The following is a 15,603-nucleotide window of genomic DNA, read 5'->3' as shown; positions in this document are numbered from 1 at the left end:
CTAAACCTTGTGACTTTTATAGCTTAAAGATTGTTATTTGAATTTTTAAACATTTATTTATTAATGCTTTTTTTTTGTATATGAGTGCTCTGTCTTTGTATAGAGTGCCTGCCAGAAGAGGGAATTAAACTCCATTACAGATGGTTGTGAGCTTCCGTGTGGTTGCTGGGAATTGAACTCAGGACCTTTGGAAGAGCAGTCAAGTGCTCTTAACCACTGAGTCATCTCTCCAGTCCTGTTGTTTAAATTTTTGATTCACATGAATTCTATTTTGGGAAAGAAGGAAGGACATAGGAATCCCATTTAATGTTAATAGCTTCTTATTTGCCTTCAAGTTATATGTTAAATTTTTATATTGGTTTTTATTAGTCTTTTTTCCCCAGCAAAAGAGATGGAACCCAGACCATTGTTCTACCTCTGAGCTTCACTCAAGCCCTTCTTTGGGGGATTCTAGACAAGTGTTCCACCACTGAGCCACACCCCAGCCCCTCACTGGGGAATTCTAGGCAGGGACTCTACCACTGAGTCACACCCCAGCCTCTCACTGGGAGATTCTAGACAGTCTGCATTTTCAGCATCTTTTCTTCCTTGATTCCTGCTTTGAATTGGTTCTCTATAGTTGTGTAACTTAAGACTACAGATTTAGTGCGTGAAGCAGTACCTGTGTCATGGTGTTTGAAGGCTGATGTCCAGACACAGCTCGGCACAGTCTTCTGAAGGCTTATCACTGCCCGTGTGGGTCCTCTCCTAGGGTGGGCCATACTTTTTGGTAGAGTCACTCTCTGGAAGTTGGATCTGCCCTTTGTTTTTTAGCTTTTCCTGGAGGCTACCACAGTCCCTTGCCATATGACTCTGCACATCATCAGAACAGGGCTGCTGCCATCATTAACACTAGCTAGGGAGACAGTCTCCCAGGCACACTGGCAGCGGGATTCATGTAAGCTAGACACGAAGCACACACAGGGTGGCTCTCTTACCACTTTTGGGGAGTAACACCAAATCTTCTGCACACTTAGGGAGAAGAACCCCAAAGCACGAACTTCTTAGGGACTAGGACCAATCAGGACTTGGGTGGCTGTCTCTTTTGCTATTTTGTTTTTTGAGACAAGGTTTATCTGTTTAGCTCTGGCTGTCCTATAACTCTCTAGACTAGGCTGGTCTCTAAGTCAGAGATCCACTTGCCTCTGCTTGTCGAGTGCTGGGATCACAGGTGTGTGCCACCATCACCGGGCTTCAGGTGGCTGTCTTGAAGCCTACCCCTGCAAGCCAGGACTGATGTCTGGACGTCTCCAGTGGAATCCACCTTCCTGATAAATGCAATGAATGGTGTAAAGTTCAAATGTCAGAGAGTGCTGCTCAAGCAGAGGCTTATCTGCTCCCTTGTTTCTCATAAGTTCACATTTCTGTTCTCAGATAGGCCTGGGCCTGAGGCCATAGCTCAGCAGTAAAGCATTTCCGTGAGATCCTCCTCTAGAGCACCTGCCTAGAATCCCCAGTGAGGGGCTGGGGGTGTGGTTCAGTGGTAGAGCACCTGCCTAGGGTTCCCCAGTTAGGGGCTGGGGTGTGGCTCAGTGGAGCACCTGTCTAGAATCTTCAGTGTGGGGTTAGGGGAATGGCTCAGTGATAGGAAACCTGCCTAACGTGTCAGAGTGTCCTTCCCCCCACCCACATCTGCTTGTTCTCCTACCTCAGCTTGAACTCCTTTCCAGTGGCCTCATTTTGCATACCCACCAACCTGTGTCTGGAGAAGAATCAGCTAACTCTCAAGGAGTGGACTGGATTGTTACTATAACAACCTTGGGCTCAGGTTCTGAGAAGCTGTGGTTTATTAACAGAATGCACATGACACTGCTCGCTAGCTTAGCCAACACCACTATTACGATGGCTCAGTATCAGTGCTTTCCGTCCTAATCACTGAGCAACCTGATTGGGAGCCAAGAACACCGCTGCTGTTCACTCTTAAGAAAGAGCTTCAGGAGCCCGGCATGGTAGTGCACACTTGTAATCCTACCACTGAGGAGGCTGGGACAGGAGGATCTGGAGTTGATGGTTGGTCTGGTCATATATATATATATATATATATATATATATATATATAGAGAGAGAGAGAGAGAGAGAGACCCACCTCAGTTCTATCCCAAACACCACAGGAAGGGAATGAGGGGAAGCCTTAGGAGGAAAGCCTCAAGAAGCTGGGGTCCCTGTTCTAGGTGACTAGAGCAGCCTGGATATATCTGAGGATGGCAGGAACCCCCCTCACAGTGAGGCATAGCAGAAGACATTCCTTTAAGGCCCAGGGACCAGGTTTCTGGTTCTTTGGTAAATCCTGATGTCCAGCCCCTGACCTGGGAGGTTCTTGTGATAGTCCAAGGCGGTGAATCAGAGGCAGTGAGCCCAGGAGAAGTCTGTCTGTATGGTGCCTTGTGATCTGAGGACTGTGAGGTTTACTGGAGGGTCACTCCTCCTCTCCTAAGAACAACACACAAGGTAGTCTCTACAGGGAACCCCTGGGGGATCCCCAGTAGATAAAACCTAGTCCTCTCTAAGGCATGTGGTGTACCCCTATAAGCCCAGCTCTTGAGAGGTAGAGGGATAAGGATCAAGATCAAGATTAAGGTCATCCTTAGTGATTTGATGATCAGTTACTGGGTTAGTAGTAAAAAAGAGAAAGAGGAGGCTGGGGGCGGGCAGCCCTGGAACACTCAACTCCACAGCCAGAGTACCAGGGTGAAAATGCTTCCTTCTTGATTAGCTTCCTTAGGTGTACAGATTTTAGCATGACCATCCTATATTATATGCCTAATATCCACTTATCAGTGAGTATATACCATGTGTGTCTTTCTGCTTCTAGGATACCTCACTCAGGATGATCTTTTCCAGATCCCGCCATTTGCCTGCAAATTTCATGATTTCTTTGTTTTTGATTGCTGAGTAGTATTCCATTGTGTAAAAGTACCACAATTTCTGTATCCATTCCTCAACGGAGGGACATCAGGGTTGTTTTCAGATTCTGGCTATTACAAATAAAGCTGCTACAAACATGGTTGAGCAAATGTCTTTGTTGTATACTTGAGCATCTTTTGGATATATGCCTAGGAGTGGTATAGCTGGGTCTTGAGGTAGCACTATCCCTAATTGTCTGAGAAATCGTCAGATTGATTTCCAAAGTGGTTGTACAAGTTTACATTCCCACCAGCAATGGAGGAGGGTTCTCCTTTCTCCACAGCCACTCCAGCATGTGTTGTCACTTGAGTTTTTGATCTTAGCCATTCTGATGGTGTAAGGTGAAATCTAAGGGTCTTTTTGATTTGCATTTCCCTGATGACTAAGGATGTTGAGTGTTTCTTTAAGTGTTTCTCTGCCATTTGATGTTCCTCTATGAAGAATTCTCTGTTTAGCTCTGTACCCCATTTTTTAATTGGGTTACTTGATTTGTTAGTGTTTAACTTCTTAAGTTCTTTATATATTCTGGATATTAGCCCTCTGTCATATATAGGGTTGGTGAAGATCCTTTCCCAATCTGTCAGCTGTTGTTTTGTTCTGATGACAGTGTCCTTTGCTTTACAGAAGATTTTCAGTTTCATGAGAACCATGGGTAATATGCTCAATCTTCATTCAGAAAGGCAAATGAGATGGACATCAGAAGAGGGAGAAAACAGGGAAGGGGACAGGACTCTACCACAGAGGGCGTCTGAAAGACGCCACCCAGCAGGGTATCAAAACATATGCTGAGATTCATAGCCAAACTTTGGGCAGAGTGCAGGGAATCTTATGAAAGAAGGGGGAGATAGGAAGACCTGGAGGGAACAGGAGCTCCACAAGGGGAGCAACAGAGCCAAAAAATCTAGGCACAGGGGTCTTTTCTGAGACTGATACTCCAAACAAGAACCATGCAGGGAGATAACTTAGAACCCCTGCACAGATGTAGCCCATGGCAGCTGAGTGTCCAAGACGGTTCCCCAATAATAGGAACAGGGACTGTCTGACATGAACTCAGTGTCTGGCTCTTTGATCATTTCCTCCTGAGGGGGGAGCAGCCTTAGCAGTCCACAGAGGAAGACAAAGAAGCCAGTCCTGATGAGACCTGATAGACGAGGGTCAGATGGAAGGTGAGGAGGACCTCCCCTATCATTGGACTTGGAGAGGGGCATAGGAGATGAGGGAGGGAGGGTAGAGTTGGGAGAGGGTCGGGGAGGGGGCTACAGCTGGGATACAAGTGAATAAACTGTAATTAATAAAAATAAAAAAAAAATAAAAATGCTTTCTTTTTGCTGGCTTTGCTCAGTGCTGCCTGCAGAAGCCAGGAGGAGTTGGGGCTGGAGGAGAAGTGATGGATGGAGGGGCTGATGTAGACGGCGGGGGATCCCACCCCGTGCTGGTCTATAGCAGTTCCAAGCACATGGGTTACACATGAGGCAAGTTTTCAGTTCCGGAAAGATGGGACTTGAATTCCTGAAAAGCTACCCTTTCCCAAAAGGTGTGCCCAGTTTAAGGGTGTGCCTGTCTCACAGACAGTGCTGGGAGCCTGGTGGGAAAGGCTGGGGAAATAGGAACTGTGTCCTCTTCATTATTTCTGCTTATTTTATTATATATTCTTGTTTTGGCTCATCATTAATTTGCTTACAGATTTGCTTTTATCTGAGACAGCCTCATGTAGCCCAAGCTGACCTCAGATTTGCTGTTGTAGGGGATCCTTTGAGCTGATTCTCTTGTCTCAACATCCCACGTGCTGGGATCACAGGCGTGCGCCACCGTGCCCTGTCTGTGCAGTGCTGAGGCTGGGGCCCGAGCTTCACACATGCTAGGCCAGCACGCCCACGGCTGAGTCCCACCCCAAGCCAGGAAGCCCTTACGCCCCGGTTTACCTTCGCACTGGAAGGAAGAGCTGTGGCCACAGCCAGCCCTGCCTGCTGAGAGCGACGGGCCAGGCTGGTGGCCGTGTGGAGGCACGCGTGTCGGGAGAGGGTGGCCTGATGACTGAGGCCGGAGGTAGCATTAGCTGAGTGATGGGTACAGACGAAGGGTAGGGAATGTACACAGGTGAATGAAGAATAGACGTGGGGAACGGGTGAGTGTGGGCAAGTGAGTGAGGAGATGGATGGGTGGTGGGGGACAGGGGAACAGAGACAGGCCGCAGTGAAGGCTGGAGGTGGCCTCTCGCGCCAACCTCCTGCGAGCCTCACCCTTCCTCCTGTGAGAAGATACACTCTGTCCCCACAGGAGCAGATGGCGCAGGAGAGGATGCGTGGTGGCTAATTTTTGCTACAGGCCTCGGCTTTAGAGTGGGCAGACACGAATGCGACTTCCCCCTCTCCAGGGTGACAGCTCAGACCGAGCGCGGTGGTGTGCCCCAGAGCGCCTGGGCCCCGGAGGAGCTAGCTGCGCCAGCCAGGTTGGAAGAGCTTCAGTGGGAGAGGGTTGGGGTGGCAGGAGATCTTGGCGGCAGGAGAGCTCCGGTGCGTCGCTGCCATTCAGAGACAGCAGTGGGGCGCCCCGGGGAGGGCAGCGGTCGGTGGGCGACCCGCGCGGGCGCAGTGCGCGGGGCCTGGCGGCCGGCGGCGCGCAGCGGGGGCGGGCAGAGGGCGGCGCCGCTGCAGTGCGGGGACCCGCTCGCCGTCCCCGCGCAGCTGCCTCCGGCCTCGGCCACCGCGCATCTCCACAGGTACGCGGGCTGGGACGGGGTCTGTCCAGGGACCAGGCCCTATCTGGAGCTGGGTCTCTGAGGGAGCTGGGGGGACTCACGGGGACACGAGCGATTTGGGGAGCGGCGAAATCGGCCGCAGGGCCACCCCGGTTGTGGGAAACTGCTGGCGTCTTAGGTGGAGCCAGGCCCTTGTACAAGCGCCCAGGACAGGGTTGGGCCGGTCCCCTGCACCCACCAGGGTCTGGAGGCACCCAGCATCCACCACCATTTGGGGGCATCCCAACTGCTCCTCTGGTGGGCTCAGGGCTGGGGACTGGGTCACGATCAGGGCGATTCCCATCCTCCCGAGGCCAGGTGTACCTCATCGGCGTGGGGTCCCTCCTTCAAACTCCCAGGCCTGTAGGCTGGGTGACTCCAACCCGTGTGGGGCGGGGCGGTGACCTAGACATTCTGAGTCAACCTTGCGCAGGACACACACTGGTGTGTTCTAGAGCCTTCGGGCCTCTGTTACCGTCTTCCAAGCTCTCCCACCCCACCCCCCACCCCGCCCAGCTCAGTTTTCCTTTCCTCATGAAATAAACCAGTCCATCTTTTGACAGCAAATCCACGCCCCTCACATCCCCGCCGGGGGCCTTAGATGGTGACAACATCTACATTTCACTGTCCCTAAAAAGGGGGAGGGGTGGGTGAAAATGAAGCCGTCTGACAACGTGGGTCCCATGGTGCGGGCGCCAAACATCCAACTTTCTCCACCTGAAATTTCTCGGAGATGTAGAGCGGAGCGCACACAAATTTTGCTAGACCTTTTTCCATGGCTACAAGAATTTGTTCAGAGGTAAGGAAGGCATTTGAGGCTTTGAGGAATGAACCCTCTCATCACAGAAAGACCCCCCACAAATGTGACTTCTGGCGCTATACCTCCTGTAGAACACTGGACATAATCCTTAGCAATAAGCCTTCCACGCTGGGCAGGCCCGATACCACTGATGTACAACCTTATGGGTTTTTTGTTTTGTTTTGTTTTGTTTTTTTAATTAGGAGTTTAAAAAATGTGTATGTGTGCTGTGTGCGCAGGCATGTTCACGTGTGTGTGTGTGTGTGTGTGTGTGTGTGTGTGTGTGTAGGCCAGTGGTTGGTGTGGGGTGTTTTCCTTGACTATTCTCTACTTTATATATTGAGGCAGGGTTGCTCCCTGAACTCAGCATGCACTGATTCAGCTGTTCTAGCTGGCCAGCTTGCTCCAGGGATCCTGTCCTCATCCCCCACACACTGGGATTACAGGCTGCCATGACCACCTGGCATTGAGGTGGGTGCTAGGGACTGACCTCCTGTCCTCAAGCTTGGACTGTGTTTTACCCAATAAGCCACCCTCTCAGTCTCCTCCTCCCCCTCCTCCTTCCCTTCCTCCTCTTCTCCGTCTCCTTCTTCTCTTCTTGCCCTTCTCCTCCTTTTCCTTATCTTCCTCCTTTTCTTCTTCTTCAACAAAGTCTATGTAGACCAAGCTGACCTCCAACTTGATATGTAGCCAAGGCTGACTTTAAAACTCCTTAAACTCCTTATCTTCATGCCTCTCACTCCTGGGTAGTCTGGGGTTAAAGGCACATGTCACTGCAGAGTTTGCTTAGTCCTGGATGAAACCTGCATATCAGGCTAGCTAGTTCTTCCAACTAAGCCACCTTCCCTAACCCCCATCCCAGCTTTCTTACTTTTGACTTTGAGACAGGTTCTCACTGTGTTGTATAGGCCGGTCCTGATCAGGCAAGCCTTGAACTCACAGTCCTCTGCCTCAGTCTTCTGTGTATCGGGTTGGCTGCGCCCCAGGCCCATGTGTACTTTATAAAGCACAGCAGCAGAACAGTTTGGCTTCCCCGGCACCTGCTAAGGCTGACTTGATTTTTCTTGACAGGACTGTAAAGGACATTCTGACCATGGCCTCCCCATCATGCTTCCACTCGGAGGATGAGGACTCTCTGAAAGGATGCGAGATGTACGTGCAGAAACATGGTATCCAGCAGGTGCTCAAAGAATGCATTGTGCACCTCTGTATTGCCAAGCCTGATCGGCCACTGCGGTTCCTCCGGGAGCACTTCGAGAAGCTGGAGAAGGTCAGTGCCACCAGTGTCTTTTGCAGGTACCCTTGGCAAGCCTGCTTCATGTCCCTCCTTGGAATTCTAAGGGTGATGTCCCTATGTCTCAGGATCTGTCAAGACCATGAGAAGCAGAGATGGGGCTGAGGCTCCATAGGAAAGAATTTGCCTAGAATCACCCATTTAGGGGCTGGGGACATGGATCAGTAGTAGAGCCCTTACCTGTATATCTCCAGTGAGGAGTTAGGAACCTAGCTCAGCAGTGGAGCAGCTGCCTAGAATCCCCCAGTGAGGGGCTGGGGTGTGGCTCAGTGGTAGAGCACCTGCTTAGAATGCCCCAGTGAGGGGCAGGGATGTGGCTCAGTGGTAGAGCTCCTGCCTAGAATTCCCCAGTGAGGGGCTGGGGTGTGGCTCAGTGGTAGAGCTCCTGTTCACCCCACCCCCAATGCATGAGGCCCTGGGCTCCATCCTCAGTCACACAGTTGACTTGACACTGACCTTTCTTTGTTTGGCTTTGGGCTCATCTTTGGGCCCCAGAATCCCTCCCTCTATTACTTTGAGGTTCATGGTCCTCAGAACTCTCATGGCCAGCGGTTCAAGGCTTGTGAATCTGAGCCTGGTTAGTGGCCACAGGGAGCATTGGCACTTTCATGTTGGGGGCAGGGCTAAGGATGGGGTCTGGTAATGTGTGTGTGTGTTGAGAGGGTCTCACACCAAAGTCCAGGTCAATCTGATGCCTGCTGCAGTCTTCTGCTTCATTTCTTTCAATGCTGAGATTACAGGCCTGTACCACTTTGTCTAATTGAGGGCTAGTTATAGAAACCATTTTGAGGCCTGGTGACCAGCTGGTGACTGTCAAGCCCCCCTACCCCCCCATTCCAGTGAGAGAAGGAGTGAAGATCTAGCTCAACAGTTAAGAACACTGATTGCTCTGCCACAAGATCCAGGTTTAATTCCTAGCACCCACATGGTGGCTTATTACCATCTTTAACTCCATTTGCATGGGATCCAGGGCCTTCTTTTGGTCTCCACAGGCACCAGGCACACACATTACACCTGTGCACATACATGAACACGCATGCATACACATAGACACACATGTACATAGACATAAATTAAAGGCAAGTAGCTCTGATCACGCAGGAGATGTGGCTGTGTGTAGTCCAGGTCCATGTTGATCTGCATCCCTGATCTGCAGTATGGATGGAGGAGTACGACCCAGGCATGTTGGATGGGAAGAAGTGCTTTCTCTCTCCCTCTCTCCCCCTCCCTCCTTCCTTCCTTCTATTTCTCCCTCCCTCTTTCTTTGTGACAGGGTCATACTCTGTAACTCAGACTGGCCTCAGACTTACAATCCTCCTGCCTCAGCATGCAGATCTCCTGATCCAGAGTGCAAGGATCATATGCACACTCGACCTCACCTCTAAAGCCTTACTGTTCTGAAGACAGATGCCCTTATAGTCTGTGAATGATGTCCCTCCAGTGTTCCCCAGCCACCCTGCTGGGTTCTGCCCCTAGCTGGGCTGGCTGGCTAGCAAGGGGTTCTGTCATGAGCCCATTGCTGCATTCTGCTTCTCTTTCAGGCACTGGCTCCATCTTTCCTTACCAAACCTTCCCCACCCAGAGTATCGATGAGACAAGTGTCACTGGAGGCCATTTAGCTCTTCCTGGTCTTGCAGAGAGATGGGAATGTGGGGAGTCTCATCAGGCTGAGCTTGCTTTGTGGCATCTGTGAACCACCTGGTTTTAGACACTTTTCGTGGGGTTCCTGTAATCACAGCCCTGGCCCAAAGCAACAACTACTACTATTTATCATTATGTTTTAATTTTTAAAGATTTATTTATTTTACTGTGTGTGCATGAGTGTTTTGCTTGCATGCATGCCTATGTACCATGTACACATGGAGGTTGGAAGAGGGTATCAGATCCTGTGGAACTGGAGTAATGGACAGTTGTGAGTTGCTAGATCTGGTACTGGGAATCGAACCCAGGTCCTATAAAGAGTAAGTGCTGTCAATTGCTGAACCATCGATAGTTTGTATTGTACTTTTTTTTTTTTTTTTTGGAAACGGGGTATTGCTATGCCTCCCAGGGTGGCCTCAAGCTTATGATCCTCCTGCCCTAGGCCTGGAGTGCTGGGGCTATAGACATCACTGCCATGCCTAGCTCAAAGGAGTGAACCTTGTTCTTCTCTTTAATAAAGACAGTCTGTCCGCCGTGAATGGAGGGGTAGTACTCCTGGCAGAGGCCGGTGCTTACCTATCAAAATGTTTTAAATTTGTTTTTATTGTTATTGTTAACTCTGTGTGTGTGTGTGTGTGTGTAGCACATAAATGAAGATGTCTTTGGAGGCCAGAAGGGGGTGCTGAATCCTTGGAGTTGGAATTTCAGGCATTTGTGAGCCGCCCAACATGGGTGGTGGGAACAGAACTGGGGTCCTCTGTGAAGCAGTACACCCTTTTAACCACTGAGCCAACTCCCTACAGCCCTTTAAAGTGAAATTTTTAATTGCTATTTAATTATTTATATTTCTGCGTATGTGTTCATGTGCACGTAGGCACACAAGTGCCTATGATGTGTGCACCTGCGTGGAGGTCAGAGATGGATGTTGGTGTCTCCGTTAATCCCGCTCACTGTATTGCTTTGTTGTGACAGGGTTTCTTGCTGAACCTGGAGCTCATCCATTCGGCTGAGCTGGCTGGCTCTCGAGCCCCAGGAATTTGCTTGCCTCTGCCTCCTTGGTGCTGGGATTACAAACTTGGACTGTAAGCTGTAGCTATAAGCGTTTTCACTGACAGAGCTAACTTGCCAGAACCCCCACAGCGTTTAAGAAGAGTTCACGAACCTGGCTCGGTGGTACATGCCCGTCATCCTGGCACTCAGGAGCCTGAGGCAGGAGGATCAAGGCCAGGCTGGGCTGCACAGGGAGACACTGTCAGGAAAATATCATAACTCAAAACAAAACAGAAGAACAAATAAAGTCATCTATAAAGGAACAACTGTTAAATTTAGAAGTAGAGAGAAGATACCAAACTCTTTAGGGTCCCCACCTCCACGATAAGTGTTATTTCTCCTCGTTGCTGTTGTCTGTGTGTGTGTTTGTGTGGGTGCCATTCTCCATCATTCTCTGCCTCAGTTCCAGGAGACAGGGTCTTCCTCTCAACCCGGAGCTAGCACACCCCAAAGCTGGGCTTACGGGTGTGCTCACAGGCAATCCTAGCCTTTGCTGTTGTTGTTGCTGTTTTTGGATACAGGTTTTTCTGTGTAGCTCTGGTTGTCATGGAACTCACTCTGTAGACCAGGCTGGCCTCCAACTCAGAGATCCACCTGTCTCTGCCTCCTGAGTGCTGGGATCAAAGGTATGTGCCACCATTCTCAGCAACACCCAGTTTTTTTACATGGGTGGTAGGGATTCAAACTGAGGACCCGGTGTTTGGCTAATGCTCTTGCCAACTCAGGGACATTTCTCCCCCATCAACTCACCCTGCCCCCTGCCCCTTTTTTCCTGGCGGTGCTATTTAAAAACAATCTTTAGCTGTGTGTGACCTTGTGGCAGTGGCAGTTTCATACTTCATGCATGTCTCTATTTGTCATCTTTTCTGTGAACACATCCTCTTCAATGATTGCTCGGTGTGCAATTGCTCAGTATTCTGTGTGTTTGTGTACATGAGTGTGGATGTGTGTGTCTGTGCAACAGTGGAGGGGCAGCTAGTCATATCACATCCAAGACAGAGAGAAAATGAATGTATGAATGTTTCGTGCTCAGCTAGCTTTTTTTTGGGGGGGCGGGGGGTGGGATACAGGTTCTCACTATGTAGTCCTGGCTAGCCCAGAACTCCACTACGCAGACCAGGCTGAACTCACAATCATATTTCTTTGTCTCCTGAGTACTGGGAATAAAGGTTTATGCCAGCAGGTCACCTCAACCTGTGGATCAAGATCCCTTTGGGAGAGGTGCTAAAGGACCCTTTCACAGGGGTCGCCTGAGACCATCCGAAACATGGATGTTTACATTCTGATCCACAGCTGTGGCAAAACTACAGTTAAGAAATAGCAACAAAAATAATCTCGCGGCTGGGGGTCCCCACAGCAGGAGGAGCAGCCTTAGGAAAGAGACACTGACCGAGAGAATGGCACCGTCCACGATGGGCGTGTCTTCCCCCCACTTAGACTAGAGAAATCAAGAGCATTCCCCACAGACACACCCACAGGCCAACCTGATCTGGACGATTCCCCATTGAGACTTTTCCCCGGTGATTCTGGGTTGTGTCAGGTCAGAAATGGAGGCCAACCAGCACATGTAGATGCCAGGCTAGCACTCGGTTATCAAGTTTGCACACCCAGGGCCTTCACTCACCAAGCCATCTGGCCGGCCCATTGTTTTAGCCATCCTGGTCCTCGGGAAGAGCCTCGAGGGAGGCCAGCTGATCATCTCAAAGCCCCGTATTTCGTTCTTGATATTGGTACTTAGCGCCTTTCTGCTGCTGTTAACCAGCCTGTCTAGAGGATCATCAATTCTGATGGTTTTTGTTTCTGTTTAAAGTTTATTTTATGTGCTTTGCCTACATGTACGTCTGTGCACTTATGTGCTGGGGGCCTTGGAGGCCAGAAGAGAGCGTTGGCACTGGAACTGGACTTACAGACGGTTGTGAGCTGTGGGGGGGGGGGGCTGGGCGGGGCTGGGCGCTGACCTTGGATCTTCTTTCGAGAGCAGCTGGTCCTCTTATCCACTGAGCCACTGCTCTAGCCCCTGAGTGTCTTTTCAAGTAGATGTTAGTTCCATCCACTCTCTGGATCTTTATTTTTTCCATTCAATGTTGTTGCCTTTGCTCTTATTTTTACGATTTCCTTCTTTGTGCTGTATTGATGGCTGCATCCTTTCCAAAGCGTATCGTGAAATGTCAAAATAGGAGTTTAATTCTTTTTGAAAGGAAACATTGAAGTCCACACATTTCCCGTGAACACTGTTTTGGCAACATTCTACATGTGTTGATGCTGGGGGTTTTGTCTTCCTTGTTTTACTAGGCTCAAGATACTTTCCATCTCTCTAGGAACCTAATCTTTGCTTCGTTTGTGGAGATTTTTCTTTGTTTAATTTTTGCAGTATCTGGAGGTTTTCCAGATATTTCTGTTATTCAAGTCTGGCTTCATTGTGTGGTCCAAGAGCACAGAAAGACTCCAAACCTTTCCAGCTCATGAAGATGTGCTTTCTGGAAGATGACAGTGTTGGTTTGGGGTGACACCTCCATAAGTACTTGAGGAGGTCAGGTAGAGCACTCTGCAGCTCTCCCTGAAAGTTCAGGGTCATGGCAATTTGCATTATTTTTTTAATTATTATTATTATTTTTTTCGAGACACTGTCCTGGCTGTCCTGGAATTCACTCTGTAGACCAGGCTAGCCTTGAATTCACAGAGATCCACCTGCCTCTGCCTTCCCAATGCTGGAATTCAGTGTGTGCAATCACCACATCTGGGCTTAAAAGTGTTCATTCTGTTTTAAAATTTATTTTGTGCATGTGCGTGTATGTGTGTGGGCTCCAGTGCCACGCATGGTATATTTGTGGAAGTCAGTGAACGGCCTGTAGGAGCTGGTCCCCTTCTCCTCCTTCTGTTTCTTTTTCTCCTTCTGGGTTGTGGGGATAGAACGTCGGTCATCAGACTTGGCAGCACGTGCCTTTACCAGCTGAGCCTTCTTCCCATGGAATGCCAACTCCATTCTGCATTCTTGCCAGTTTTCTGATCCTTTGTGGAAAACAAGGACCATTGAGACCTCCAACATCAGTCGTGTGTTAATTTCTCCTCAGTCTTTTATTAAGTTTGTTTGTTTGTTTGTCAAAACAGCATCTCTTATAGCCATAGCTGGTCTCAAAATCACTATGTGGCTAAAGATAAACTTAAACTCCTGATCCTCCTGCCTCTACCTCTTGGGTGCTGAGACGGTGGATGCGCATCTGGAAATCAAACCCAGGACTCAGTGTAGCTAGACCTCTACCAATTGAGTCCCATTTCCATTTCTAACATAGCCCAGGCTGGCTTTGAACACTTGATCCTCCTGCCTCAGCTTCTCAGGTGTGGCTTGATTTTAGGTTTTTAAGTCCAATATGATAATATCTACCACTGATCTGATATGTTGATATTATTTACAATTTAAGTAATAAGTTTCATGTATTACTATATAGGCCACACCCTAACCCCTCACTGGGGGATCCTAGGCAGGTGCTCTATCACTGAGCCACACCCCAGCCCCTCACTGGGGGATCCTAGGCAGGGGCTCTACCACTGAGCCACACCCAGCCCCTCACTGGGGGATCCTAGGCAGGGGCTCTACCACTGAGCCACACCCCAGCCCCTCACTGGGGGATTCTAGGCATGGGCTCTTCTACTGAGCCACACTCCAGCCCCTTGCTGGGGAATTGTAGGCAGCTGCTTCACAGTTGAGCTACAGCCTCAGGCAGCCTTAATTTTTACTACTAACAGTATTACAGGTTTTGCACAAGCTAGTTCATGTGTCCAAGTATCATCACTTCAGCAACTCTTCCCTCATTCTTAAAGCTACACATCGAATGCCCTATTTCTAAGTTAAATTCCATAAGGAGGGGAGACACTGATCAGCCCCCGGAGTCTAACCTGAGAGGTCAGGGTAGAGCAGAACAGCAAAGCAGAGTTCAGACATGCCAGACATTGTGGTACAGCTCTGTAATTTCTGAGAATTGTCCAAGAAGCTGAGGTATTAGGGTTACTTCAAGTCTGAGGCTAGCCTGGGTTAGAAAGATGCTACCTCCCCACCAAGGCAGAATAAATAAATGAGAAAAATTAAAAGCAGAAGCTGAGGGGCTCTGGGTTCCATCCCTAACACACACACACACACACACACACACACACACACACACACACAGTTTGCAAATTAAACCAATGATGGAAGCCTGCACAATTAAACCCAAGTCTCTCAGAAAAGAAATGAAGCGATAGCTGTCTGGCAGGAGTGGTCAGGGGGTCCGAGTGTCTCAGGTGGGGAAAGTTTCCTTTCTGGACTGTGTGACTCAGAACTCAGCGGAGCATCCCCTGCTCCTGGAACTCCTTTTCCAGGGCGGCAGTTGAACTCTGGGGTTGATTTGGAAATCTCCTCCTCCTGGAAGCCCTGTTTGACCCCTTCCAAACGTGTAGGATTCTCGGCCCTCGCCTCATGTCTTATTTTCTATTCGAAGATTGGCATACAGTAGGTGCGTCATAGATACTTGAAGAATTGTGGTTTGTTTGTTTTTTCTACTCTCTGTGCTGAATGGCTAGGTAACCACTCCCGCAACCAGATGCCTTACCCTTTTCTGTCCTCAGCTTTCCCACATGGGCTAATTCACTCCCAGCTTTCCTCGATGTATCCCAGAGGCTCTTGGGATTCCTGCCAGGATTGGTGACTGGCCTACCCTGGCAGGATTTGAGGAGAACCAGGTCCTCAAATACAGGCCTCTTCCTTTAGACCCGGACCTTCAGAGTGCAGAGGGCTGGCCCTGAATTTCTGTGGAGAAGTCCTCCGGGCCCACAGTGGCTCCCCTGCTCTCCCTGCCTTGGGTAGATGTGCCGTGAAGTCAGGATGTCTCCCCTCAGAAACGGCCTCTCTGGCTCTCCTGAATCTCGTTCTCCAGGGCAGGGAAGTGGACAGCTGAAGTTGGTGGGGCTGAGGAATTCTATCTGTCCCCCAAAGGTGTGCTGACTTTTTTCGGAGGGAGGGTCAAACCTCTGTTGAGTCCAGGCCCACTCCTGTGTTTGCTTCCCCCTGGCAGCTGTGGTGTTTGTCCTGGATGTGTGTGTGTGCGTATGTGTGTGTGGGGGGAGGGTTGTAGGAAAACTGTGGTCAGCTGAGAGGGAGAACACTAT

At 49.7% G+C, this 15,603-nt stretch overlaps 1 protein-coding gene across 4 annotated transcripts in view; it reads left to right on the top strand.

Moving 5' to 3' along the window:
* Prkar1b (protein kinase cAMP-dependent type I regulatory subunit beta) overlaps window positions 1-15,603 on the top strand; it is a 134,655-nt gene that overhangs the window by 17,889 nt on the left and 101,163 nt on the right. The window contains exons 1-4 of one of the 4 annotated variants that reach the window (XM_060367981.1): window positions 4,796-5,068; window positions 5,221-5,392; window positions 6,828-6,950; window positions 7,551-7,749. In XM_060367981.1, coding sequence (XP_060223964.1) covers window positions 7,573-7,749 — 177 coding nt within the window. In that variant the 5' untranslated portion in view covers window positions 4,796-5,068; window positions 5,221-5,392; window positions 6,828-6,950; window positions 7,551-7,572. Of the gene's footprint in view, window positions 1-4,795; window positions 5,069-5,220; window positions 5,393-5,441; window positions 5,663-6,827; window positions 6,951-7,550; window positions 7,750-15,603 lie in introns of those variants that run through there. The other 3 variants (XM_021640706.2, XM_021640707.2, XM_060367980.1) reach the window with 3 other exon arrangements.

The sequence above is a fragment of the Meriones unguiculatus genome, chromosome 15 (assembly GCF_030254825.1).
Source record: "Meriones unguiculatus strain TT.TT164.6M chromosome 15, Bangor_MerUng_6.1, whole genome shotgun sequence".
Taxonomy (NCBI): Eukaryota; Metazoa; Chordata; class Mammalia; order Rodentia; family Muridae; genus Meriones; species Meriones unguiculatus.
This window is presented reverse-complemented; position numbering and strand designations above follow the sequence as displayed.